The 25,837-nt window shown below is 44.2% G+C and overlaps 1 protein-coding gene across 5 annotated transcripts; it reads left to right on the forward strand.

The window, feature by feature from the left end:
• Positions 1 to 860: 860 nt before the first annotated feature.
• Positions 861 to 25,150, forward strand: KCNJ15 (potassium voltage-gated channel subfamily J member 15). Of its 5 annotated transcripts, none has more exons than XR_003527077.1 (3): positions 861 to 1,279; positions 19,418 to 19,422; positions 20,389 to 20,398. XR_003527077.1 is itself a non-coding variant. In XM_027639502.1 (3 exons), exon 3 carries the CDS (start codon positions 23,048 to 23,050, stop codon positions 24,176 to 24,178), a length of 1,131 nt encoding a protein of 376 aa, XP_027495303.1. In that variant the 5' UTR covers positions 861 to 1,279; positions 12,006 to 12,133; positions 23,032 to 23,047; the 3' UTR covers positions 24,179 to 25,150. The 5 variants fall into 5 exon arrangements, 4 of the variants coding, with proteins under 4 accessions (XP_027495303.1, XP_027495295.1, XP_027495312.1 ...); XM_027639502.1 differs by lacking the exons at positions 19,418 to 19,422; positions 20,389 to 20,398 and adding exons at positions 12,006 to 12,133; positions 23,032 to 25,150; XM_027639494.1 differs by lacking the exons at positions 19,418 to 19,422; positions 20,389 to 20,398 and adding an exon at positions 23,032 to 25,150.
• Positions 25,151 to 25,837: the final 687 nt, after the last annotated feature.

Genomic DNA, 25,837 nt, shown 5'->3' on the forward strand with positions numbered 1-25,837 from the left:
TGACAGCAGAATTCCAGCCTCTAGTTTCTTATGGTTGCACATCATGCCATTATTAATATCTGTTAATGGCATTTAAATCCCCTGTTTACCAGGGATTTTGCTTTTGCTGAGGTGCTCTCTGGGAATTTGAGGCAGGTGGAGTTTTGGTGGTAAGACATTCACCCCGTGGTTGTTTCCCCCAGGGAAAAGGGAAGGAAGTTGAGCTGGCATCAGTTGGGCTGTGGGATATCCCTGCAGGTGATGCTGAGCTACAGGTGTACTGAGATATACAATTCCTGGGGGAAGTATCCCTGGGAATAGGGACACAGAAGAATGATATCCAAGGGTTATTACATTAACCTCTTGGATGCTGCAGCGACTTCCCTTTCACTGCTGCTGTTTGCATCCAGTTCTGGGAATCCCATCAAGTCCCAGCATGGTACCAACAGCACAGGCTTTACATCCTCACTCCTCCTCCCTCTTTTCAAAGCACCTGATTTCCCCTGTTCAAATCAGCACTGTCTGTGCTTTCTGCAACGAGGAAACAACAGCAAAAAGGCTCTGGAGCAAACCCAGGACAAATCATCAAAGTGTTGTGGCCAAACTTTGGTGGTCAGGGCTTTCAGCTGCTGCAGCTCAGTGTGTTACAACCGTAGCATGAATTTATCTCGGATGAGTTTCAGGCTCCCTTTCGCCAACAGGAAAGGGATGATCAATAATGTTGACTTTTCATCCCTCTTCCTCTTTCCTTAGCATTATGCAACAACCACTCATAGCCTTATTTATGTAGGAAATAAGGCCTTTAGGGGACTTTGATCAGCCTGGCTGAAGTTTCTTCAAAGATTAACTCACTTCTTTAGAAGTAACTCAGTTCCTCTTAGGCAGGTATTTGCTCACCACGTAACTGGGTGTCGAGTGCTGGGTAGTTATAAAGTTTGCTGGGCTCAGCTGTGGATTTCCTTAACACTCTCTGCTGACATCACTGAGTCTCCTCTCAGACTCTTTTATTTTTTTTCCCCTCTCTTTCTCCCTCCCTCCCTCTCCTCCCTCCCTCTCTCCAGTTTCTTTATTCAGGTAATTCCAACTCAGGCTTATTGCAACTTGTTTTTTGACTGACAGCGAGGGAAGGGAGACTCTCTGAGGAGTTTGATTTCTGCTGGTTTTTGGCTCCTTTTTTTTTTTTTTTTAAACCTGCACACATGCTTTATTGAAAAACCATCCAACCTCTTATAAAAAAGGACTGTTTGACTTGACATGACGATAACATCTAGTAAGGAATCTGAACATTGCTCCTTTACAGGTAAGAGGTATTTGTCAAAAATGCATAAATGCTTAGCAGTGCTTTGGAAGCTGCGAGGAACTGGAAGCTGAGGAGTAGGTGCTTTCCCTGTTTTTCTTTTATTTTAGTGGTTTAAGGATTTAAAAACTGTGTGTAAAAGCAAAAGTGTTTATAAGATTGTGCCTCCTCGTGAACTTTGGGGTACAGGCAGTTGAGCGACAAAGCAAAAACTGTCACGGTTTGGTCTTTCCACTGATGCAAGTTACTGAATGGGAGGTTTGTGGCTGGTATTTTTATATATATATTTATATGTTTATACATCTTTGTAACTGTTTTCCTGCCAGAAATTTTTCCTTGTAGGAGCCTACGGTGATTTATGGGGTGTTAGAAGAACAACTTTCAGGCAGCTCTTGCTCTTTTTCGAGTTCAGAAACCGGTTTTCATTGGCGTAGTGGGAAAACTTGCCTAGGACTTTGTCCTGCCCCTGTTACCTGTCTGTATGAAAAAAGAGAATGTAAGTTTTCTGTGGCAGGTATAAAGAATGTGAACATGTCTGGGTTGGAGAACTTTTACCTGTGTCTTCACACCACTTGTTTACGGCAGGTTTGGCTTTTCCTCGCTAATCAAAATCTGAGATAGAGGTGCAAATCCTGCTCTCCTTCAGTGCAGCTTGTTTTTGCCTCCCTTTTTGTTTTTACTTTGGGATCCTGCTGTAATGAGATTTACAGATAAGTTCTTTTTTTGATCCATGGTGTGCTGGTTGTAAAAAAAGAACGAAGTTGGCTTTCCTTTGTGAACAAGAAGTATCTACATTACTTTTTAACTGACCTTGATCTCTGACTTACCTTTGGCCATATTGCATTTAGAGGTATTTTAGGGTCTTTCTGATAACTGTGTACCTGTCTGCCAAGTCTGTGTTTTCCTGTGATATCTTTACCTGTGATATATTTTACTTGATTTTTAATTGAAGGGGAAAGGAGGCAATTTGCTGCTAAAGAAATGTCTTCTTTATTTCCTTGCTTGTAAAATGTCACTATGCTCTCTGCACTCTCTAATAACCAACTTATGGGAGGGAGGAAGCAAGGCTGGAATGTAACATAGTGCTGGTTGTACAGTACAAACTGGCATTGCTTTTCAAAAGCAGAGTGTAGACCAGACCAAAAACTTCCCCAAGAATTCCATCCCAGCAAATGAGGCATGGCCTGGAGACAAAAACAGCAGCAGATGACTTGGGCTTCAGTCTTCCAACATACATACAATAATTCAGCCCTGTTACTTTTTATAGAATTTCAAATGAAAACAAACAGTTCTTTTTTACCCTGGCTCCCCCATGCAATGAAGCAAACAAGCCATCAACCCTAATGGCAGCTGAATTTTTTATTTGTCCAGACTTCATTAAAGAAGTCTGGAATATTATTCCTGCCTCTTCTCCTGTTTCCCTCTCCTAAGACACAGAGTTCCTAGAGACAGGCTGTATTCTTTGGGAACAGGTAGAGACCAAAGCTGTGAGGGACCAAGAAAAACAGGAGGGTAACTGCTTTGCAGGCTGAACCTCAGAACGTTTTGAAAGAAATTTTGCTTTACTTTGCTTCCAGGAAAAACAAAGCAGATTTTGGGGTGATACCTTTTTGGTTTATTTGTTTGTTTGCTTTAATGGAGGGAAAAGTTTTTACCTTATAGGCAGTAATGTGTAGGAAAATTAGTAAAACTTATTGGTTGAGGTATCAAACAGTTAAAATCAACCTTGTGAGTCCAAATGGATTCACCAAATGGGAATATTTGAAAGATATCTTCCTGCTGAACTGTTCTTCACTCCTTGGGATGAGAGAGCACTCATGAATGACTTGAATGAGTTACTACAGACTAGAATATCTTTTTAGCCTTCAGTATGTCTGTTAATATGGCAAATAGCTTGCTGTTAATATAGCAGATATCTTGGTAAAAATCATGTGCATGGTCCTGGAGTAAACAGGGCACTGCTGGAAAAAGTAGCTCCCTGATTTCTGTGCTGGCTGTGCATGAATTGAAATGCCTGTTCATTCCATACCTATCTATCCTGAAAGGTGTGAAATGCTCATGGAGAACAGCCAAAACCACTGGACAAAGAACTAACCAGAGCATGCTAAGCATGAGATTGTGTGACTGGCACACTCTGAGGCTTACAGCAATCTGAGGTCGTGGTCAGGCAGGAAGGGAGCAAACAAAGACCTGAATGCTCCAGGTATCATCATCCTTCACTGGAAAAATATTGCTTGGACATAAAGAGGGGAAGGGTATTTTTTTTGATAACACATCTGCAGGTATTTACACCCATTGGGATGTTTGGCAAATTCTCTATTCCAGTAGAGCCTTTTGCAAACCTTCACCTGCCCCTGGGGAAAGGCTGAGTGTGAACTGCTGGGACATGGGTTGGACCCAGGAGGTGTCTCAGGGAGGTACCATCACATTGTGCAGATTCCCTCTGGCTGCAGAACACCCTTGGAGATGTTTTCCTTTCTCTGGGGGAGCCTTGCAAGCTTTGAGACACCAAGGTTGGAGAATCCTTGCTGAGGAGACCCGGTTGACTTCCCAGGTGTTGGTGGTGAGCACCTGATCATTTCTGATCTGTTCCAAGCCCATTCCCTCCCTGCTCTGTGTCTGGTGAGGTATGAATCATCGAATCATAGAATCATAGAATCAGCCAGGTTGGAAAAGACCTCTGAGCTCATCAAGTCCAACCCTTGATCCAACCCCGCTGTGGTTCCCAGCCCATGGCACTGATGCCACATCCAGTCTCACCTTAAAAACCTCCAGGGATGGAGAATCCACCACTTCCCTGGGCAGCCCATTCCAATGGCTGATTACCCTCTCTGGAAAGAATTTCTTCTTAATATCCAACCTAAACCTCCCCTGGTAGAGCTTAAGACCGAGCCCTCTTGTCTTACTGATCTCTGCCTGGAAGAAGAGACTAACCCCCCCGGCTCCCCCCTCCTGTCAGGGAGTTGTAGAGAGTGAGGAGGTCTCCCCTGAGCCTCCTCTTCTCCAGGCTGAGCCCCCCCAGCTCCCTCAGCCTCTCCTCACAGCACTTGTGCTCCAGTCCCTTCCCCAGCCTTGTTGCTCTTCTCTGGACCTGCTCCAGCCCTTCCATGTCCCTCCTGAACTGAGGGGCCAGAGCTGGACACTCCTGCCTTTCTGTGGCCTTGTGATTAAGAAATTCCTTCTCCCACTTGGTTCAAATTTGACCTTGGGGGCATGTGCATTTTAGCTGGTGTTTAAGGTGGAGGGGAAGCCTGAAGCTTGTGTTTGGTGCCTTTTGAAACCACACTCGACTCCTCTCTGGTTTGCTTTCCTCATGGGGGTTTTGTCAGCTGGATTTGTCTGTGCTCAGAGAGCCACCTTCTCTTTGTAACTCAAAAGAGTCAAATAAATTTTGACTGGAACAGTAGTATGCCCAGATTAGATTAATTTAATCTCCATTGCTTTGACTCAGGTGTTTCACTGTAGGTTAGGTCACAGTTTGCAGGACACCTCTCTGGTTTTACATTATACACTTTTTCTTATCTACAGTTGGCACTTTTGCATTGAGACTCTATGATAAAAATGTTTATCTGTGTAATATATTCCCATAATCTGTAGTGAAGCAATATATATAACAGTGCACTGACTTACATGGCTTAAAAGGTATATTATCAGCATGAACATGAAGAGAAAAGGATAAAAATACATTAGGATCAAAATTCCCCTTTTTCTTACTGGAATTACACCGTCTGACAAAAACATATAATAAAATTATATAAATAAATAAAATAAATTAAAATAGTCAGAATAAGTAGAATAAAATATCCAGAATAAGTAGAATAAAGTAGATGTTCACAACATTTTGACAAGTAAATAAATTCTTTCTGCTTAGATGATTTGAATTTCACACAATATCTTCCAAGGAAAACATCAACCAGAAAAATTCATTTGAGACTTTCTGTCCTTGTCTCTAAAGTTCCCTCAAAGTGCTCCCTTGCTTTCTGCTCAGCAATAACCCCACTCCAGGCTGTCTGTCCTTGCTCCTGGAAACTTCCACTCCAGCTGTCCTTTTCTGAACCCCTTCCAGCCTCTCACCCAAGCAAACAGGCCTCAGTTTCCTGCTGCCTTATCCAGAAATAATGTTTCCTGAAAGTTTCCTTCCTCAAACACTTCCATACCAAACCTATCAACAGTCCCCTCTCTCTGCCACAAACAGCCAAACCACAGCCCCGTGCTGCAGGAATGGATAAAAGGATGGGGGGAAGACAAGAAAAGATGTGTTCTCTGGGATTTTCAGAGCAAGGATGTGCTTCATTCACTCAAAGGTACATCAGGATTTGGAGGGAGGTGTTTGAGTGATGCAAACCACTTGCAGTTCTGATTCGTTTTCTCATGCAAATGACAAAACATTCTCATAAAAATAGGATGAAAAGAGCCAAAAATTTTTAAGGCGACATTTTATTTTATGCCCATATTTAGTTTGGTTTACTGGCAGACTTGGTGGCCTCTGTGGCGCATGGTGTTTGGTCTCTTGACTGTTCCCAGCTTACTGCTTCTGAATCAAACCTCCTTTTTCCTTAAGATTAGGCAAAAAGTCACTTGTTACGAGGGACTCTGTTTATGAGTCATGAATTAACGCGGTGAACGTCAGCCCAGGGGTGCTGAATGTCCATTCCCTGCTGTGGAATGTGCTGAAAAGGGGCTGAAAGCTCCTGTCAAGGCACAAAAGGGTCAGACTGGAATGGCCTGAGGCGCAAAATGCTTCCACGGGACCAGAGGTGAATGAACACCACAAGGGCAGGTGTAGGAGAGCCAACAGGGCTGTTTTAATCTGTGTATAATGGACAAACAGAAGGGTCCAGGTCTGGTTCTTGTTCACACTGTGGCCCTTCCACGGTGCTGGGGGAGATGTGGAGGCCAGATGTGGCTCTTCAGCATCACATCACGGCCTCCAAGTCGTGGTCTGTTTGTTTTCATCTGTGGGAACAGAATTCAACAAGAAAACCCCATAGAATCATGCCCGTACGTCAGTTAGTTTTAGTCTAAAGCTCCGTCATAGTGCTGGAAATCTTAATAATAGATTTTTTTTTCCTCGTACCTTTGGTCTTCTTGAGCTAATTATGCTAAATTACTTAAGGTCACAGCCCTCACTCCCTGTCCTCAGGATGGGTAGCAACATTACTGGTGCTTCAGCCCAAGTTTTGAGGAATTCCTGGTCTTTGAAGTTCGTTCCTACTCTGCTCTAGTTGCAGTTTAAAAAAAGCCCCAGCTGACTACCCACAAAACCAAACCCCAACACAAAACAAAACAAAAGCCCCCCAAACCTCCAAAACAACCAAAAACTTCCCCCAAAACCCAAAAAATCAAAGCCAAATAAAATTTTAAAAAACCAATAAGACCAAAACACCACCATCACCACCACAACAACAACAACAAGATCCCAAAACATATACCTAACCTTAAATATATATTTTTGGAACAAAGATGTATAAAATTTAGCACTGATTTCTTCTCTTGTCAGAGTAAAAAAAGCTGTCACTTGATCGTGACCCAAAATAATATTTATTGGTGGTAAATCTCCCTCCCCTTTGTAAGGTCTCAGGTCATAGGGAAAATAAAATCCTAAAATTCCTTAGTGTTTATGTGCAGAAATCAAATTTCAGTGGAGCAAACCCACTGACTTATCCTCCTACTGCACCTTGGTGGAGGATTCTGCCTTTGCAGAAGTATTTTTGGTTGGCAAACAGTGAAAATGTGAAAGGAGACACCATGTCTTTAAATGCTCCAGAGCTTCTTTAGATCTCATAAATAATGATTATAAATAATGAATACATCGTCAAGGATAAGCTTTTGTTTGTGATTGCTTTATGTGATCTTAAGAAATTTAGTTGTTAACCACCCAAGATGTCACATAAAGACTGACAATGTCACAGAGGGCAATAATAACCTTTTTTTCCTGGTAGAAACTTTGATTTAATCATGCTTCTCTATGAGCTCAAAATTAACAGTGAAATCAGCAAAAAAGCCTGGGAGAACAACCAAAATCCTCATTCCTCAAATTCAAAACAGGTGATTCTGTGATCATGGATGATCACAAGCTTTCAGTCATGATGAATCCATATTTTGGGAAGGGACATGGTGACAGTTTCCATGTTGATGACACAGAGAAGCAATCTGACCTGTGGCAGGGAATATCTTGGGCAAGAACCTGTAAAAGAGAGCAGACTTACCCCACATCTTATTTTAGATTCCTAGATAGGTTGTTTTTCTACAAAAAGCTTGTTCATCACCTTCAGTGATGTATAATTTGCATTCTTTTACAGTAACTAAACTATATGTGTGATGGAAGGAGTGCATCTAGTTATGTAATCCTACATTGGATTCCACTTGGCGCAGCATTTTCTATGGGATTTAACCTGAAAAGCTTCATCAGTACGAGTCAAACCAGGATATTCCAACTTAAAATATGCACCTGTTCTACTTAATTTACATGTGTCAACCTCATGCTTCCAGGAATAGCAGGGTTACCTCCACACACACCAGAACAGATGATTTTCATGCAATAAATAAACTTGACACCTTTCAAAAGCACTGGCCTGGTTATAGAGGTGCAAGGAAAAGATGATTTCAGCTGTTTTAGAAGTTCGACATCTGGTCTCAGGCCATCAGATGGGCACCTCCAGGGATTAGAGGAAGAGGCAGACTCACCATGTGGAGGTGTCCAGCTCTCTCCACTGTCTCTGCCTTGGAGGATTAGCTCAGAGTAGGTAGAAACCTTTTAGGGAACTAACCTGAACAGAGAGGAATTTCAACCTATTGAATCCCACAGCTGGCCTCTCAGTGCACCTTTAGAAATGGCTCTGTTTGGTAGAAGCTTTGCAGCCAAGTCAGAACTTCTGTCTCAGAGTGAGGTTTTCAGACGCCTGGTATTCCCAGAAAAAAATTGAGGAAAGCATTTTTCCAAATTTCTTTTAGACAGGACTCACCCGGGCTCATCTCACAGCGTGGGCAGCAGAGCAGGGGGGGATTCTGCCTCTGTGCTCCTCTCTGGTGAGACCCCCCTGCAGAGCTGCTCCAGCCCTGGGGAACAGCACAGCAAGGACATGGAGCTGCTGGAGAGAGTCCAGAACAGGCACCAAGAGGATCCCAGGGCTGGAGCAGCTCTGCTGGGAGGAAAGGCTGGGAGAGCTGGGATTGTTCAGCCTGGAGAAGAGAAGCTTTGGGGTGACCTGGTTGTCTACTGTCCCTTCAGTCCTTGAAGGGAGTCTACAAGGAGGATGGAGGATGATTATTTCCAAGGGCCTGGAGTGACAGGCCAAGAGGGAATGGCTTCAAATTGATGAGAGAGTAGGTAAGATATTAGGAAGGAATTTTTTTCTCTGAGGATGGTGAGGCCCTGGCAGATTAATAAAGTAAGGGAAAACTTCAAATCTTCTCTAAATTATTTCAGATCTAACAGCAAGTGATGCATGGTGGGACACACAGGAGGAACTTGCTGGATGAACACAAGGATGGGGAGATCTTTGTTGAAGTTGTAATGTGTCTCAAACCAGGTGTACTTTCAGGATATGGTGAAGAGAGGAATTTCATGTGTGTCTAATAGGAAGGTGTTGTGGAATGGCATAAGAGAACTGTAAAACAGGGAGGGAGCAAAAAACCACCAGGGACTGACTGGATGAGAAAGAGGAATGAGATGCCAACAAAGAGCAGAAGAAAGCAGAGCTATGGGGGCCAGGGCTGTGAGCTGCAGGGGTATAAAGGAATGAAAGAGGTGTTTGAATTAATGAAGGGGAAAATAAAATGGTCGAAAAAGGAGACAGGAAAGAAGATTTTTACCCTGGAAGTCTGAGGGATTTGGCCATGGGACAGATGAGAAGGACTGAGCAGAAGGTGCACTGGGAAATGATTAATTAATAAATTGAAACTCTGGACTTGAAGAGAAGGCAGATTTTGGAGATGCTGTGGCAGCAAGCTGCCTGCGGACAAGTCATGGAGCAAGTGGAAGTGGTTTTTAGAAAGGAACTGTTTTTCCTTTGGGAAAGGCTGGGCTTGACAACGAGTCACCAGAATGGGGAATGAAGGAGTTTTCTGCTTTCTCTTTAAGGTGCCACCTGACTGGTGGAGTGACAGTCTCTGGACTTTCAGAAATGTCACTTATCTTAACCCCATCTGAAATGTGCTGCTGCAATTTGAGATAGTCAGGGTCCTGCTCAGCTACTTTTTGCAACCACTTATCTTTAGCAATCACCTACAAAATACCAATTCCTTTCAACAGCACTAAAATAGAACATAAACAGCACTAAAACAACATAGAAAGGTCTGCTAGTTACACATTTCCCATCAAGGGTGGTTTTCAATGAAAATGGAGGCTTGATTAAATTAAATATTACAGGAAAAATACAGAGGGTTAGAGATCAAAAAGTTTGATATTTTTTCCACTGAAAAAATGATCTCTTGTGGGTGATGTACTTGATTTCCTCATAGCCCAGTTATTCTTTGTGCCTTGGACTCCTCAGCCAGGCTGTATTTCCACTGATGGATCAAGCCTTATTACAGAAAGTAATTGGGGAACGGTGGTATTTCTTATTCCCATAAATCAGGCTACTTGGAAAACATCAAAGTGACTCGTGAAATTCATGGCATCTGTAAAACTTACAAAAAAAAAAAAGGAAAAAAAAAGGAGGAAGAAGTTGCTGAATGTTGTAGAACCTTAAAAATAAATTCGCTGCGTTTTCTGGACGTTGTCGGAAAAATCTCCTCGGCAGAACAGGAACAATGTTCTATTCAGTCTAATCACCCCAGTGATCAAAGCTGGACCTTCCCAAGCTCCCAACTGCACAAGATTGCAGGGATGACATGGGATCATAAAGGAACAGCCATAAAGATAAAGTGTGTGTAAATAAACAGGCAAAACAGCCCCCTTTGAGCATAAGGAAACGCAGCAACTTTGAAAAACAGCGTGAGATTTTCTCTTGTTGGGGGCCCATCATCTCTGTTTTTATGGAGATTCCCAAGACACTGTAAGACAAAGAGAAATGATGAGAGAATTGCACAGTTATGTCCCCAAATCCCAAAAACCAGGACAGGCTCTGTTCTCCAAGTGTGACTTGTCACTGAACAAGGAAACTCACGTGGTCTCTACAACTACAGAAGGCTCAGATCGTTCATCCAAAAAGCTTTATGGACTGAAAATGCAGGTTTGGATGGAAGATCTAATGAATCCATGCAGATTTGGTAGGGCAGCTCAGACTGAAAAAGCCTTGAAAACAAACTTGAAAGGTAAAAAATTTCCATGTTGACTTTGTGGAAGTGAAATGTCGCGATCGGTCGCTTCAAGGCACGTTTTGTCCCTCACCTGATTTAAATTAGACCCACACATATATCTCTGGAAACATCAAAGCAAAATGAAAGGTTTGCTTTTGGTTTGAACTAACAGCCAGAATTACCCTTGTTGTTTGTTGGGGTTTTTTTTAATTTTTCCAGAAAGAAAAAGTTGAAGCTTTTTTTTTTTTCACTTTTGTTTTGTTTGTTTTGATATTTCTGGTTTGGCCAGAAAAATCCAAAAATATTGATGTGTACCAGTACATTCTTGCTATTTCCTCCCTTTCAGAAGCCACAGTCTCTACAGCAGACTGAGGGGTCTGTGTCATGGAAACTGGCATGGATCAAGCAATTTGGGAGAGCAATGAGGAAAAACAAATATTCTTTTCCCTCTGATTCCTTAGGAGATTATCGGGAAGACACACAGTCCTGGGTTGTGTGACCTCCCAATCAAGAAACTCAGGAAACAACTTCTTCTTAAAAATATATATATTATTATTTCAATTTTTGCACATGTGTGAGAATGGCAACAAGCTTCTGTACAGTGTGAGCATTTTGCTGATGGAAAGGATAAATAATTAACCCAGCACATTTTAATTTCCATCACCTAAGAGGGAAGGGATACAAACCAGCCCAGGGCTCTAAATCCATGGGCTAATTTCAGCTTAACTTGGCAGGTGAACAGAGGCTTGAGAAATTATGTTCCAACAAGCTCCATGGAACTGGGGAGCTCTGAAAGTCAGAGAGGATTTATTAATTCCCTCACTGAGAAGAGGAAATCAAGGGGGACCAGCCTTAAGACATCAGAGAATCCCCACAGAGGCAAGGGCAAGGAAAAGGGTTTGGATGGAATTTTTGTGTTGTTACAGCCCTGGGGGTCACCCTGGAGGTGCCAGGACAGGAGGGAACAGCGTTTTGGTGGCTCTTTCCTCATGTCCTGAGGGCTCCCATGAGCCACACAGCAACCCTATGGGAGGGAAGGTGGAATTCCTGCAGCCTTCCCTCTGCCAGGCTGCTCTGGGGAACAAGAATAGCCCTTTGTTCTTGTCCACCACCTCTCACACAGTCCAAGGCCAGGTTGGATGGAGCTTGGAGCAACATGGTCCAGTGGAAGGTGTCCCTGCCCATGGCAAGGGGGTGGAACTGGGTGATCTTTAAGGTCCCTTCCAACCCAAACCATTCTGTGATTCTGTGAAGCTGCTGGTAGCCTAAAATACCCCGTTAAAGGGAGCAGGGAGTGACATAGCTGAAAACTGTAATTTCCACTTAAAACTCCCCAATGATTCTCCCCATTAATCTTTGATTTTCTTCCATTCCTCTCCTAAAACACCAATGCACTCAGGAGTGCTAAGTAGTTCCCATAAAAAGAATGGAATTCTACCAACCAGAAATTTTTGCTTTTTAATTATTAATTTTTAAATCTCCTTAGCACTCCACAGTCCCAAGCACTCAGAGTCCCAAGCGAAGCACTGGGGCTTGGACCCCGTGCACCTCAGGAACAGAGAGTTCCCATGGACAACACTGAGATTCTTTCCTGTTCCTGCTCTGAAATAACAGGTACAACCAAATTCCTCCTCCTGCTCCAGGGGGTTCTCCCCCTAAAATGTGCAGAAGCGGAAAAAAGGGCATTTTTCCATTTGTTGCAAGGAGAGCCTGAAAGCTTGGCACACAAGTGAGCCATGTCCTGGAATTTGGGTGGGTCTAGGAAAAAGCACAGACCTCAGTGGAAAACATATACAGGGGTGTGTGTGTGTATGTGTGAGAAAAAGCCTTTTAAACCTTAAATTAACCACATCCATGGATTGGTCAGGAACAAAAGAAAAAAAAAACAGAAAAAAAAAGGAGAAAAGTACCCTGAAATAAAACCCTTGGGCAGCACTGAGGATAAGCAACCCTACACCAATGGGAAAGTGCCACTGGTGGTTTTAGTTCATCCCTGATCACCTCGAAGAGGCAGGTGGAAGGCCCTGGTTTATATATTACTCCAGGATTTAGTGGGTTTTAGGACCCCCCATGACCATTTCTGTCCTTCCTGGAGCTGTGGCCACTATCCATGAGGCTGGTGAGGAGGCAGTCCTTGGATGGGGCAGGAGTAGGGCCAGGGATGGAGAAAAGGATGGGGACAGGCTGTGTAAGGGCACATAAATATTTGCCTGTGAGATACCACATGCCCTGATTTTGTTGGGTGCTGTTGAATTTTCTTTCCAGCATTTAAAAGTTTTAACGCTCTGTTTTTGTTAAGCAGCTCCCAGACATTTATTTGAGATGAAGTTGAGTTTGATCTCTGTTTATCAGACCTGGACAATCAAGGGAAATGGTGCTTCATGCAATTTGTAGTGCAGAGAAAACAGTAGGAATGGACATTGTTGAAGCTGTTGTGTCCCTCAAGGAGAATACTGGGCCCACTCTCTAATTCACAGTAAAGTAATTAATTATAAAAAATAATTAAGTTATCTATATATGTCCCTGCTTTGCCAGCAGTATCACCTGTGCTTTGCCTAAGAGAGAAAGACATTCACTTTAAAAATAATTCAGATTTGGGTGAGGGAAGTGGATTTTTCCTCTCTCATTTAGCTAGGGTGGAAGAAGAGTTGCTTTTTGAAAATGTTTTGCACAGCATGAACTTGTTCACACAGGCAGGGCAATTCTTCATAACCAAATAACTTCCTGAGGAAAATCAGCTTGTAACAAGTTTTAAGATGAAGCCACGACAAACCCATCCTTCTCCCTTGGAAATGTGCTTTGTAGAATAGCAGAGATCACCAGTCCAAACTCACTGCTGTGTCCTGGCCATGCAGAGAAGACAAAAATTTGGCTTCTTTAGCATTTAGCTCTGTATTTGTCATTACTCTGCCTGCGTGAAGCATAAATCAGCTGCACCACACAGGTAAGAGAGACCTAGAAACTCTCAGAGGAAAAGCTTTACTACTGTAACAACATCCATCTTCCTGCTGGGTCAGGGTGTGCTGTTTTAGATTTGATTCTTTCTACATTAGGAATAGATGAACAAAAGATTACCAATATTCAGACCTTGAAAGAAAATAATTTTTTCCCTTGACAGCTTCCTGGTCTTTTGCAACCCTACCATTACTTTCAATAGTATTGAGGGTTTTAGATATTTCAAAGGCCTAGGAATTTAATTTTTTTTTTCTTTTTTTTTTTTTTTTTTTAGTGGAAGCTTCTTTTCATAGCCTGGTATTTCAGCTTTGAGATGTGGCTGCACAGGAATGGAAAATCAGGAGAGTGTTTCTCTCTGCAGTGTTTGTGAATATGCACGCACAGGGGGATATTTGTTGGGGACTAAAGCCATTCTTTGTGAGTCCGTGGTGTGGGCTAAAGGAGAGCTGTGATTTATGGGAAATATGAAGGGAACACATCCAGAATTGTGCCTGACACCCTGGAGGGAGCCTCACCTCCCAGCCACACCTACCCTGAGCTCCAGAGCCCTGGTGTGCAATGACTAATTAAAGAACAAACTCCAACTTGACTGGGATGCAGGGGGATGAATTGACATCACAAAGGGTAATTAAAAAGGGTAATTAACTGTATTTATACCACAGGGTTGGCACAAAAGCGGGAGGTGATGCCCCTGAGACAAGGCTGGTGCTGGGACCTGGTGTCTGATGCGGGGTTTGAGGCTTCAGGGGATTTGTCACCCAAGAAAATAGAGGTATGAACCACTCTGAACGGCCTGGGATATCCCACTGCTGCCTGATAAATATCTTTCATCTCCCAGCTGTGGGAGCTGAGAAAGAGGGAGAAGAAGTAGCCCTGGGGAAGACAAGTTGCAGCTGTTTTAGTCAGATTTTGTGAACTGCAGCGAAGTGCTAACTTTTCTCCCTGCCTCTTGCATAACCATGACTAGGCACTGCTATTCATTTCCAGCCACCTGCTGACAATTTAAATTAAAAATCTAGAGGAAGTGTCTAGTTTGGGGTTCTTTTGCTTGCTTGTTTTTAAGCAAAACCAGATTTTTGTTAGACCAAGAAATTAATTTTGGAGGGGAAAAAAAAGCAAACAAACAAGAAAAGAAACCAGGGAAGTTTTCTGTCCCACTAACACTTCTGCAGGTCTGAAGCAAAAGTAGCAGATTTCAAATCAGCTGGAGGCTGGCAAATCAGTGGCTCTGAGTTTAACTTTGTTATTATTATTATTATTATTACTACTACTATTATTCAGTGGCGGAGTAGATGTCTGCCAGATTATGAAGTGTTGGGTGAGTTCTGGAAAGGTTAAAAACAAGGTGCTGTCATTTACCTGCTGTGAAATAAAGGAAAGCAAGGACACAACCAGTGAGCAGGGGCTGACAGTCCCAGCAAGATTATCATGGAATAATGGAATTTTTGGGGTTGGAAGGGACCTTAAAAATCATCCAGTTCCAATCCCTCAACTTTGCTCTAGACCAAGATACTCAGAGCTTCACTCAACTTGTCCTTGGACACTTCCAGGGATCCAAAGGCAGCCACAGCTTCTCTGGGCAACCTGTGCCAGGGCCTCCCCACCCTCACAGGGAAGAATTCCTTCCCAATATTTAGACTTAAACTTCTATCCTTCGACTTAAGGGCATTCCCTCTTTTCCTGTCACTCCATGTGAAAAGTCCCCCTTTTAGGCACTGGGAAGCTGTTTGAGGTGTTCCTTAGGCATTCCCGGTCACAGGTGTGTTCTCTGGTGACCTGGGAGGGGATTCCCCTCCCTATGAACTTTGTGAGACTCAACAACCTGAGCAGTAAATGCTGTCAGACTCATTATTTTCCATATTGGTACCTCATGAAGCTGCCACTATGTGACTAAAACACCAGGAGGAAACACAGTTGTCCCTCTCTTGGGTACAGAACCACGAAACTCTTGGCACATGAGCTGGTGCAGGCAGATTATAGCCAGGTGACTTATACCAGGCAGCACATAAAGAGCCATAAAGTGAGGTAAAATATGGCTTTTGAGGCAAAAAACCCTCAACCTTCTTGAGCCCCAGCCCTGAAATCAGAGACAGGAGCAGCAGTGCACCCTCTCTGGTTGGAGTTGTGCCCTGGAGAGGTGGCCTGTCCGGGCTCTGGGATGGGAAAGGCAGCAGGAGCTGTGTGAAAACACACTCCCACAGCAATTGGAGCAGCTGGCTGGCAAAGGGCCTGCTCCCAAAAAAGGAATTAAGTACTTAAGCAGGACTTAGGTAGGCCTTAGTTGACTAAGTGAAAAAGTATTCCGCAGAAAATCCCTGCCCAGCTCGTGTTCTGTGCTGGAATGTGTACAGGTGCCTTCCTTTCTGACCCTCATTCTGCTGGATGCCCGAGAACTCCGTGTTTGGGCTTGTCACAGAACACCCTGCACAACACCAAAGGGATTGGTTTATCTCATGGCCAAGTAAGGAGAGCCAAAAATGAGGCATTCCTTGGCTTGCCTTCAGTCTTCTCCCAGTATATCCCCTGATCTTCTTCTCCACCTCCCTCCTGCACAGCAAGACTCCCTGATCCATGTGGCTGCTGCCACTCGTGTTCCCAAATCTGATCGTTGGAGGAGGTGGAGGTGACGCTCCTCCCTGAGTCTGAGGCTTTGATCCCAAATTTCCACCCTTGCAGGGGAGTTCATTGATAAGGAACTGGGAAGATGGGGAGGAGAGACCTTGCACTTCCTAATGAAGCTGCATCACTGCATGGATGAGGATTTATAAGGTCAGAAAGCAGGAAAGCATTGACATTAGTCTATGAATGGGGATGTTGGGGTGCTCATGGAGAGTGAGACCTTCAGCATCTGCACCAAAACATGCTGATGTGTTCACACTCTGTGTTCCTGAAGGAAAAGACACCAAAACTGTCTGAACACGAAGGCAGAAACATCTCCAGGCATTTTTTCTTGGCTTTCATTTTGGAAATGGCTGTTTTGTTTTGACTGACACATTAAAGTGTGTTCACCTGTGATCAGCCTCAAGGAAAACTTCAGCCCAAAGGGGTGAAGTTCTGCAAAATTTGAAATAATTGAAAATAAGAGTCCTCCCTGCCCAAGGTAGAGGTGTTGGAACAAGATGATCTTTAAGTTCCCTTCCAATCCAAACCATTCTGTGGTTCTATGATTTTATGATATAATGGAGAGATCAGGAATAGGTGCTGTGAACCTACAGTAAGATATACGTTGAACATTGATATGGTTTGAAGCTGTCTCCCTGCCAAGTCTCCAAACCTTACCACCAGAAGTCCCCCCCCATTACTGGTTTATTACATAAACCAGTAATCTTGTGAGAAACAGCTTTGCTGCCACAACTACACACTTGTCTGGTGGTGGTGTAAGCACAACTAGTTTGGATCTTTGGATTCACAGAGGGTGGGAAAGAGGAGAGGAATGGGATGAAAAGCAAAAGGGGGAAAACAGGATAACGAGAGAGACTGTTGTGGAAAAGAGAAATACCTCAGGGAGAAGGAAGGACAGGATTTAGCTACTGAAACCCCCCACAGGTGTCCTGGCAGGGAAGAGTGAAGAAATTGTGGCAGTGACTGCAAAACAGGACAGTATTAGGCTTTAAGCTCTCTGAAGGTCTAGTCCTGGCTTTATATGGGGAAAAGTCATCACTGCCATCCTCCCTTAGCTCAGGTCCTTCTCTGAGGTGTTGCTGAGATGTTTAATGTTCCCACAACAGGCCAAAGATGTAACTGAAAGTGGAAGTGCAGGGTATGAGCTTGCTAAGTTTCATGCAACAATAAATGTCCCTTTCAGCCTTGCAGAGCAGTGCTGGCATCCAATTTCCCAGAAACGGAGAGGACAGGATTTCAGGAGTCTGTTTAGACTTGCCCAGGTAGAAAGAGCCAGGCATGGTTTGCACAGCAGGAATGAGGAAAGGGTAAGAGGGTGGGAAGAGCATCACAGCACGGGCAGGTTTAAAATGTTTAACTGTGCTCCCAAGGTGTTTGAAAAGAGTTTGAAGCAACAATACACCAGCAAGGGACACGTTCAGAAGGATTTTATGTTGCCTGCCCTGCTGAAGAAAAGCCATTTGTTAAAATAAAAAAGCAGGGCAGGTTTCTGGGGAACCTACTTCTTTCATTTTTTTTTTCCAACAGTATTGTGTAAACCATATTACTGAACACAAAAAGGAGAGTTTCAGAAAGTGAGGAGCTTGTTTACTTCTTCCTAAAAGAAGCCTTTGGTGTCCTTGAAGGTTCCTGGACTGAAGGTTGTGCATGGCCAAGTCCCCTGTTCATCCACAGAGCTCAGGGTGGATGCTGGAGGGCAGGTTTTTGGAAAGGTGGATGCTCACTTGTGGTGTGTCAGCTGCTCAGACACTTGCAGGATGTGCTTTTTCTCCACTTGGAGGCCTGATCCAGAGATCTGGGAAATCACTGGGAGCTTCTCCATCAGCTTTGAGTCATCTTTTGCCTTCTCTCTGCCTTCTTGGTTGTTTTCCTGTTTCTTCACATCAGTGTAGCTTCCAAGGCTTCTCTGTGTAAATAAATAGTTACTGCAAAGCTTTACACCCTACCCTTGGTAACAACAACATTCCTGTACAAATATCCCTAAGAAAGGGATATTTGTACACCACAAGACTTCTCCAGCTTTAATTATCCTTCCGTGCCCAGATATCAGGAGGGACAAAGATGGATTTGGGTTTTCACTTCCTTTAACGCTGCTCTGCAAAGAGTTGTTGCCCTGGTAAAGCATCCTTTTGCAGCCTCTGCTTCCCTCCCTCTGCCCCTGCTCCCTTTGTATTCCACAACTCAGCCAGGGAGCAGGATTTTGCCTGTTGACAGTTGTACAGCATAACCTGGTGCTCAGCCCAGGGGGAGGAGAGGAGGATGTTCATGCTAGGCAGAGCACTGAGAATTCAGGAGGGACTTTTGTAACCTACTGAACCACGGCAGACCTAGGAAAGATCTGAAGATTATGCAGTTCTTTTCCATGTTTTCTTTCCTCACCCCTGTTCTCTCTTTTTTTTTTTCCTTTTTTTTTTTCTTGCTAATGATTTTTGCTGGTTGAAAAAACAGTTCAAGTTGTGCCCCCGTCTCAGAGTGGTAGTGAAGCATGCCTGAGGATTTGCTCCAGTGGCAAAGCAGATCTGATTGGGAAAAAAAGCAAACACCAGAGGCCATTCGAGCAAGTCATGCTCCTGAACCCTTTCAGTCAGTGGTGGCTGCCAAAAGAGGTCTTGCACAAGCAAATCTGGCTTCATGCAGGAGGAACATTTTTGCATGTATGCAAGCTGGCTCTGACTCCCTGACAATGTGGTCTCTGGAAGCAGTGTTAATGTGCTTCTTAGATCCCTGGCTGCTGGAATTACCTTAATATCAAGGTATTCATGGTTTGGTATGTAGCTCTATGTTTTATTGACTTTGTCTGCACTAAACTCCCTTACGAGCATATGCTCTGCTGGGGAGTCACCTCTGCCTGTTCCAAAGGGCTGGTGAGGAAAGGAGGTAATTCATAGGACATTAGAATGCTAAACAAGTCTGAGATGATTGTATTTTCTTCCCTCTTGAAGTATGTTTCCTTAACTGTACTTCAAATCACTTTTATTTGCAGCTACACTTTGATTTACAGCAACAAAAAAATAATTTATCAGTGTAAAATCAGCTAGGGAACAGACAGTAGGTGTTCTTTTAATTTAAAAATGGATGTTATATTATTATTCAACCTTGTTTGCTTATATTAGCTTACTGTGCTAGACATGCTTTATGATTTAGAGTGACTATAAACCAAACAAACTGAAGTGTTTTGGCAGAGGTGCTGGGTTTGGCTGTCAGGGCAAAGAGTCTAAGGTCCCTCTATAAAATATAAGATGGAAAATAGCAATGCAGGTGTTGTAACATGGTTTTTTTTACACACAGAGACACTCATGAATCATTTATTGCGGGATACAGGACTGGTCACTTCACTCAGGAAGCAGTGGGGAAGTGGGGGCAGGGGAAAATCCTCCTCTGAAGCCCTTATTTTTTTTTTTCCATTAATGGTTTCATAAGAGTTTCTCCCACTACCAGTGGTAAGGGAGGGGAGCAGGGGCAGCACTGCCACTGTGACAGATCCTCCTGTCTTCCCATATCAGTGGGGCAGGGAAGAGAAGCATTTCTGGAGGGAAAGGAAACCAAGATGAATTTCCCCGGGGAGGAAAAGAGTACTAGAGGAATTCAGCATCACACAGGAAAAAGTGATGCAAGAGGAAAAAAAAAAGAAAAAAAAAAAAAAGAAGGAAGCAAATCAACATTAAAAAAATACCCAATGACCAAAAAAAGCACCAGAAATTGGCTGGGATCCATTTCAGGAAATCTCTGTAAGGCTCAGTAACTTTGTCACATAGAGAAATCCAAATGATGGGAGGAGGCAGAAGATGATGGGGGACCTCTGATCCAGCCTCTTTCATCTATATTAGACTCCAAAATGGTCCACCACGCTGACCTCACACGTGGAAATCAACATTACACACAGGGACAGCAGGGAGGGACAGAGAGAAATTGTGACTTGTGAATTGAAACACAGCCTGGAGTGGGACAGACACATCAAAGCTTCTCTTCTCAGGTTAAACCTGAAAGGGTAAAGTTTTGCAGCTGCCCCACTTTGTGCTGGTGTAGCCCAGGGAAGACACTGTGCCCTGCAACTCCATCCCTACCTCCCATCTTCTGTGGGGGAACTCTTCTGCCACGGCATTTTGGTCTCATATCTGTGGTATTAGGTGTCCTCCAGCAGGTCTGGGAACGTGGCAAGATGCAGTGCCAGGATTTGCTCCATTTGGGGCTCCTGGACAGGGAACAATGTGTTCCAGGGCAGAGAAGAGACAGGGGCAAGAGAGACTCTTACCAGGCCCTTGCGTGGGTTGAACCTTGTTCTTTGCTGTGAGAAGGGTGAGACACTGGAAAGAGTTGCCCAGAGAGGTTGTGGCTGCCCCATCCTTGGAAGTGTTCAAGGCTGGGCAGGGCTTGGAGCAACCTGGTCTGGTGGAAGGTGTCCCTGCTCATGGCACAGGGTGAAACTGGATGATCTCTGAGGTCCCTTCCAACCCAAACCATTCTATAACTGTGGTTATTCCCACCTCATTTTGGCTGCTCCAGGTGACATCTGGTTGTGTCACCCATTTCCCAGATGTGAGGAGCCCTTGTGAGGAACTCTCATCAGCTGTGGACACAGCTGGTGTTGCAAATGAAGAGTGTGGTGCTAGTTTTACCAAGCTTGGCATACGGTGGAAGTATCTGAGTGGTAGAACTGCTGTTCCCACCATATCCACTGCATCCCAAACACATATTCCGACCACTTGTGCAGTAAACAGTGTCTCTGGAGCCCTGTCCCTGCCCCCCCAGCTGGAGCCCACCAGCAGGAGCCCCGAGGAGGGAGGTGGAGCCTTGGCTGTCTCCGTCCCTGTGGAGGAGGAGCTGGCAGCCCTGGGGAGTTGCTCCCAGGAGCAGGAGTCCAGGTAGGCTGAGCAAGGGGGTGGGATGGGGATGTGTGTCCAGCACTGGATGAGAGAGGCCAGCTATCTCCTGGCCTGGAACTTTGTGGCAGGGAAACTTGTTCTGGCCACGTGGAATTCATGGCTAAGGGGAGCTGTGCTTGAGGGGGAGAAGTGAACTTATTTCAGGACAAAGTTTTCCATATGTTTTTTATCCATGTCTTATCCAGGGTGAGGTTTGGTGTGGGGAATGGAGCCTCTTCCTTAAGCATTTCCCTGACAGGTTTCCCACTACAGGTTGCACGTATTTATTGCACACACTGGCAGCAGTGTTTGACTCTGGGTTTGCCTGAAGAGCAGTTGCATGTACAGCCCTTCCCACCCCCTGCCCTCCCAACCCCAACCCCCATCCCAGCCCCCCCCGTTTCCTCCCGTTGTTCTTTTTCGGATCACTTGAAGGTTTTTTCCTGTTTATTATCCGGACATGCTGTGCACTGTGTGTTGTTTGACTGTCACATAAGGAATCTCCTACTGGGATCATGGATGCATTCCTTTCTTTTATATATATATATATATATATACACACATATATATATATACATGGCAATGGTTCCTAAGCTATGGAAGAGAAATGCTGGTGATTAAACCAAAACTGGAATGAGTTACAGTTGTTAATGGGAGCTAAGTTTAATTACCCTTTCCCAGAAAACCTGCAACAGTGTGATGATATGGTCCCAAACAAAAATTCTCCTTAATTGACATAACAGGAAAGTAACTTCAGTGAGCAATTATGCTGATGTCCTGGGCTGGCACATGTGTGTGCCACAAATATATCTTGTACTTCCTGCAAAATTCTTTTAAGTAGCTATAAGGAAGACATTATTTTTTTCCTTTTTTCTTTTTTTTTTTTTTTCAGTGGCTCACGAGAACTAATCACTTACTTGAGGCTCTTTTTGAGGAAAACAATGGAACAAAACAATGCCTTTTTTGTAAGACCTGCCAAAGCACAAAGGATGCATGGGATGTTTTTTTTCTTTGTTGCTTTTGTCAGCAGGAAGTTTTGTTGTTGGAAACGACTATAACATGCACTGTCCTTGCTCTACGTAATCGCTGTCTGGTCCTGCAAGCCGGGTCTTGTTAAGCTGCCTCATCCAACTGGCACAGGCACCGCTCTGCTCCACTCTGTGAGCTTTGCTCAGCCCGGAGTGTCCTCACACTTAACGCTCCATCCGGGCTGATGCACAATAAACAAACTTCAGGACTCTGGTGGTCCAATGATTGCTGGGTTTGAGCAGGTCAGGCCCAGCACCTTCAGAACGCTGACTTTGTGAATTGCCTCCTTTTCATTTTTTTTTCTTTTTTTTTAGCTTAAAGTCGCGGTGCAGTGCAGCTCAAACGGCTTCAAAGGGTAGCATTCAGGTGTAAATGCTCCTTTCCAAAGCTCGACTTTGATGTGCTCAGGTCTGCTTTGTTTCCCCCTAGGTTAGTTGTAGGTTCGTGTAACAAAAGAGCCAGATCCGATTGAGTAAATCACTTGTGGAAGTTAATTGTTCACAGTGAAAGCTGGTCTGGCTCATTCTGCCTCCGTCGCAGGAAGAGACAGAGGTGGTGCTGGATCTGCTCTCTGAACCCAGCCTTGACGCGATTTTAACTCTGATCAGATGTCTCTCTTCAGGGCATTAAAGAAAACCTGCTCACTAATCAAAAAGAGCCTCTTCTCTAGAGAAACGTAAGGAAAAAAAAATTATTTAATGCCTTTTACAGAAATAAAGGACTAATGTAAAAGTTCAGCTCTGTCAAATTTCTTTTGCAGGCTGTCATAAACAGAAACCTTTACTTCTCCACACTTGGCAGTCACTGAATCAAAGAATGATTTTTTTTTTCTTCCTGGATTAAAAAAAAAAAAAAAAAAGAAGAATATCAAGTTATTTGCAATGTCAGATACTGTATGATGCTAACTCTGCATTCCAGCTGTTTTTATTCACTGTGTGCTGTGTTTAGATCGTGTTTGTGCCTTCGCTCCATCAAATGGTTTCTAAGGATCAGCTGTGGGCTTCGGCTTGGTTGAGTAACAGTCTTCTTTTGCTCTCTCCTCAGGACTGAAGCAGTGAGAATGGAAACCACGAAGATCAACATGTCCCGTGTCCCTCTGGTGAACGGGGGCATCGACTCTGCCATGCTCAAGGCGCACAAACCCCGGGTGATGTCCAAAAGCGGCCACAGCAACGTGCGCATCGACAAAGTCGACGGCATTTACCTGCTCTACCTCCAGGACCTGTGGACTACAGTGATAGACATGAAGTGGAGGTACAAACTCACCTTGTTCGCTGCTACTTTTGTCATGACCTGGTTCCTCTTCGGGGTTATCTACTACGCCATCGCGTTCCTCCACGGCGATTTGGAGATGAACAAGTTCCCCCCGAAGCGCGAGCCGTGCGTCAAGAACGTGGACTCTCTGACTGGGGCTTTCCTCTTCTCCCTGGAGTCACAGACAACCATTGGCTATGGGTTCCGTTTCATTACAGAGGAGTGTCCCCATGCCATCTTCTTGCTCGTGGCCCAGCTGGTCATCACCACGCTGATTGAAATCTTCATCACAGGTACCTTTCTGGCCAAAATTGCGAGACCTAAAAAAAGGGCAGAGACCATTAAATTCAGCCACTGTGCTGTCATTACTAAGCACAACGGAGAACTTTGCCTGGTGATCAGAGTGGCAAACATGAGGAAGAGCCTCCTGATACAGTGTCAGCTGTCTGGGAAGCTTCTCCAGACATACGAAACCAAAGAAGGGGAGAGGATCCTGCTGAACCAAGCCAGCGTCAAATTCAACGTCGACTCCTCCTCGGAGAGTCCATTTCTCATTTTGCCTTTAACCTTCTACCACATTTTGGATGAGAGCAGCCCCTTGAGAGACCTGACACCTCAGAATCTCAAGGAGAAGGACTTTGAGCTGGTGGTGCTCCTGAATGCCACGGTGGAGTCCACCAGTGCTGTCTGCCAGAGCAGGACTTCCTACATCCCCGAGGAGATCCACTGGGGCTACGAGTTCGTGCCTGTGGTTTCCCTCTCTCCAAATGGAAAGTACGTTGCGGATTTCAGCCAGTTCGAGAAGATCAGGAGGAGCACAGATTCTACTTTTTACAGCATGGACTCTGAAAAGCAAAAACTAGAGGAGAAATACAGGCAGGAGGATCAAATGGAGAGGGAACTGAGAACAATGTTGTTACAGCAGAGCAATGTCTGATTGAATGGACAAACTATTCTGATTAATCCTTTTTGCAAACTGAAAGAAAACCCCATACTCTGTGCTGTATGTCTGCCATGAAACCAGCAGGGGAGTCCTTTTTTAGCTTTGGTGCACAGTAAATCAATCCCTTTGGCTGAGTGGTTAATCAATTATTTTTTAATTAGGCAGGATTTCTCTGTGCACCATCACGACTTAGCAAAGTCGGATTTGTGCTAAGTCTGTGCCTTCTGCCACCACTAAAAGCAGACACAGCACTTTCCTTTTGGAAAGTGAAACTGGATGCACTGTGCTGATTCCTCCAAATATTTATTTGACGTGGTTTTACTGTGAACATGCACTCGCAGAGACGGCACACAGCACTGCTCCTTTAAAATACATATATTTAAAATGTATATTCTTGTACCAGGCATTGCCTCCCGGGGGATTCCCGGCACTGAAAGTAAGTTGAGTGGAAGACAAAAACGGTTGGATGTGGGAAGAGCCTGCAGGGAGGGGTTAAAATCCTTAAATCTTGAAGGAGAGTGGCAGAGTTGTGCTGGGTGGAGAGGAAGAGAACTCGCTCTCTGCCTCTGCTGCTCAGAGCTTGTTTTGTGATTGTTTTATGATCACTCACTTTTTTAACCTTGCTAATGCCTGATTTATATATAACAGCAAGAAATGAGGGAGATGAGGGCAAGATGCACAGAATCATAACAGTGATTAACTAAGGTTACAGCTGGCTTTGAGACACCTGTTTTTTATTCAGTGTAAATAGTTTGTAGCAGCAGCATAACAATACAATTCTACAGATTGCTTGCTTTGCTATGGACCATATTTAATTCTGGTTAAAAGAAAGCTGTGTAACGTCTGTAGACAATATTTACTTTTTTTTTCTGGCAACCATAAAGGACAAGCATTCCTTTCATCCATTTCATTTATTTGGTCTAACTGAAACCATTCCATTAATAAAGGAATTAAATTCGAGCAGTTCCTGATGTCTTTGTGGCATGGGGAGAGGGTGTAGAACCTCGGAGATGCTGAAAGGGTGCTTGGTGCAGGTATTTACCTGTGGCACAAAGCCTGGGGACTCTGCAGGTCCCTGCAGGTGGAAAACCAGGGAGCATGATGCCAGTGTAGCAAGTCTGTTATATATGGGTCAGCTTTTGAATGGGACTTTGAAATTATTTCTGGCTCATATCACTTCGGCAGCTTTCTGAGTTCTAGAGGATTTTTCTCGCCTAAACCTTTGGAAAGACAAAGATATTTTTAGTGCAAGGTTTGGGTCCTTGGGCCAGGTCTTGGCCTGAGAGCCACCAAGACCAGCATGAGAGGGGAGGGGAGGTGGAACTTGGTGATATTTACCGTCCTTTCCAACCTAAAACATTCAGTGATTCGATGATTTTTTACATCATTACATTTGGCAATACTGTGCTGAGCTCCCCAGCACCGCGTGGCCTGGTGGGATGAAGTCCTGCAGTCTGCCATACAATACTCTATGCAATAAATAAATCCAGTTTGCAGCCTAAAGAGGCTAAAGTTGAGAACAGAGGTGGCCCTGGCACCAGGAAGAAATGTCAAAAAGAAAGGAGCACACACTGCAGGAGTCTGTGGGTGTCTGTGTGCAGGGGGGTCATGGGGTGGTAAGGGGGGTTTGAGAGGATTAAAACTACTCATTTA

This window comes from Corapipo altera, unplaced genomic scaffold, assembly GCF_003945725.1.
Source record: "Corapipo altera isolate COAL_440 unplaced genomic scaffold, ASM394572v1 0, whole genome shotgun sequence".
In the NCBI taxonomy this organism is placed as follows: Eukaryota; Metazoa; Chordata; class Aves; order Passeriformes; family Pipridae; genus Corapipo; species Corapipo altera.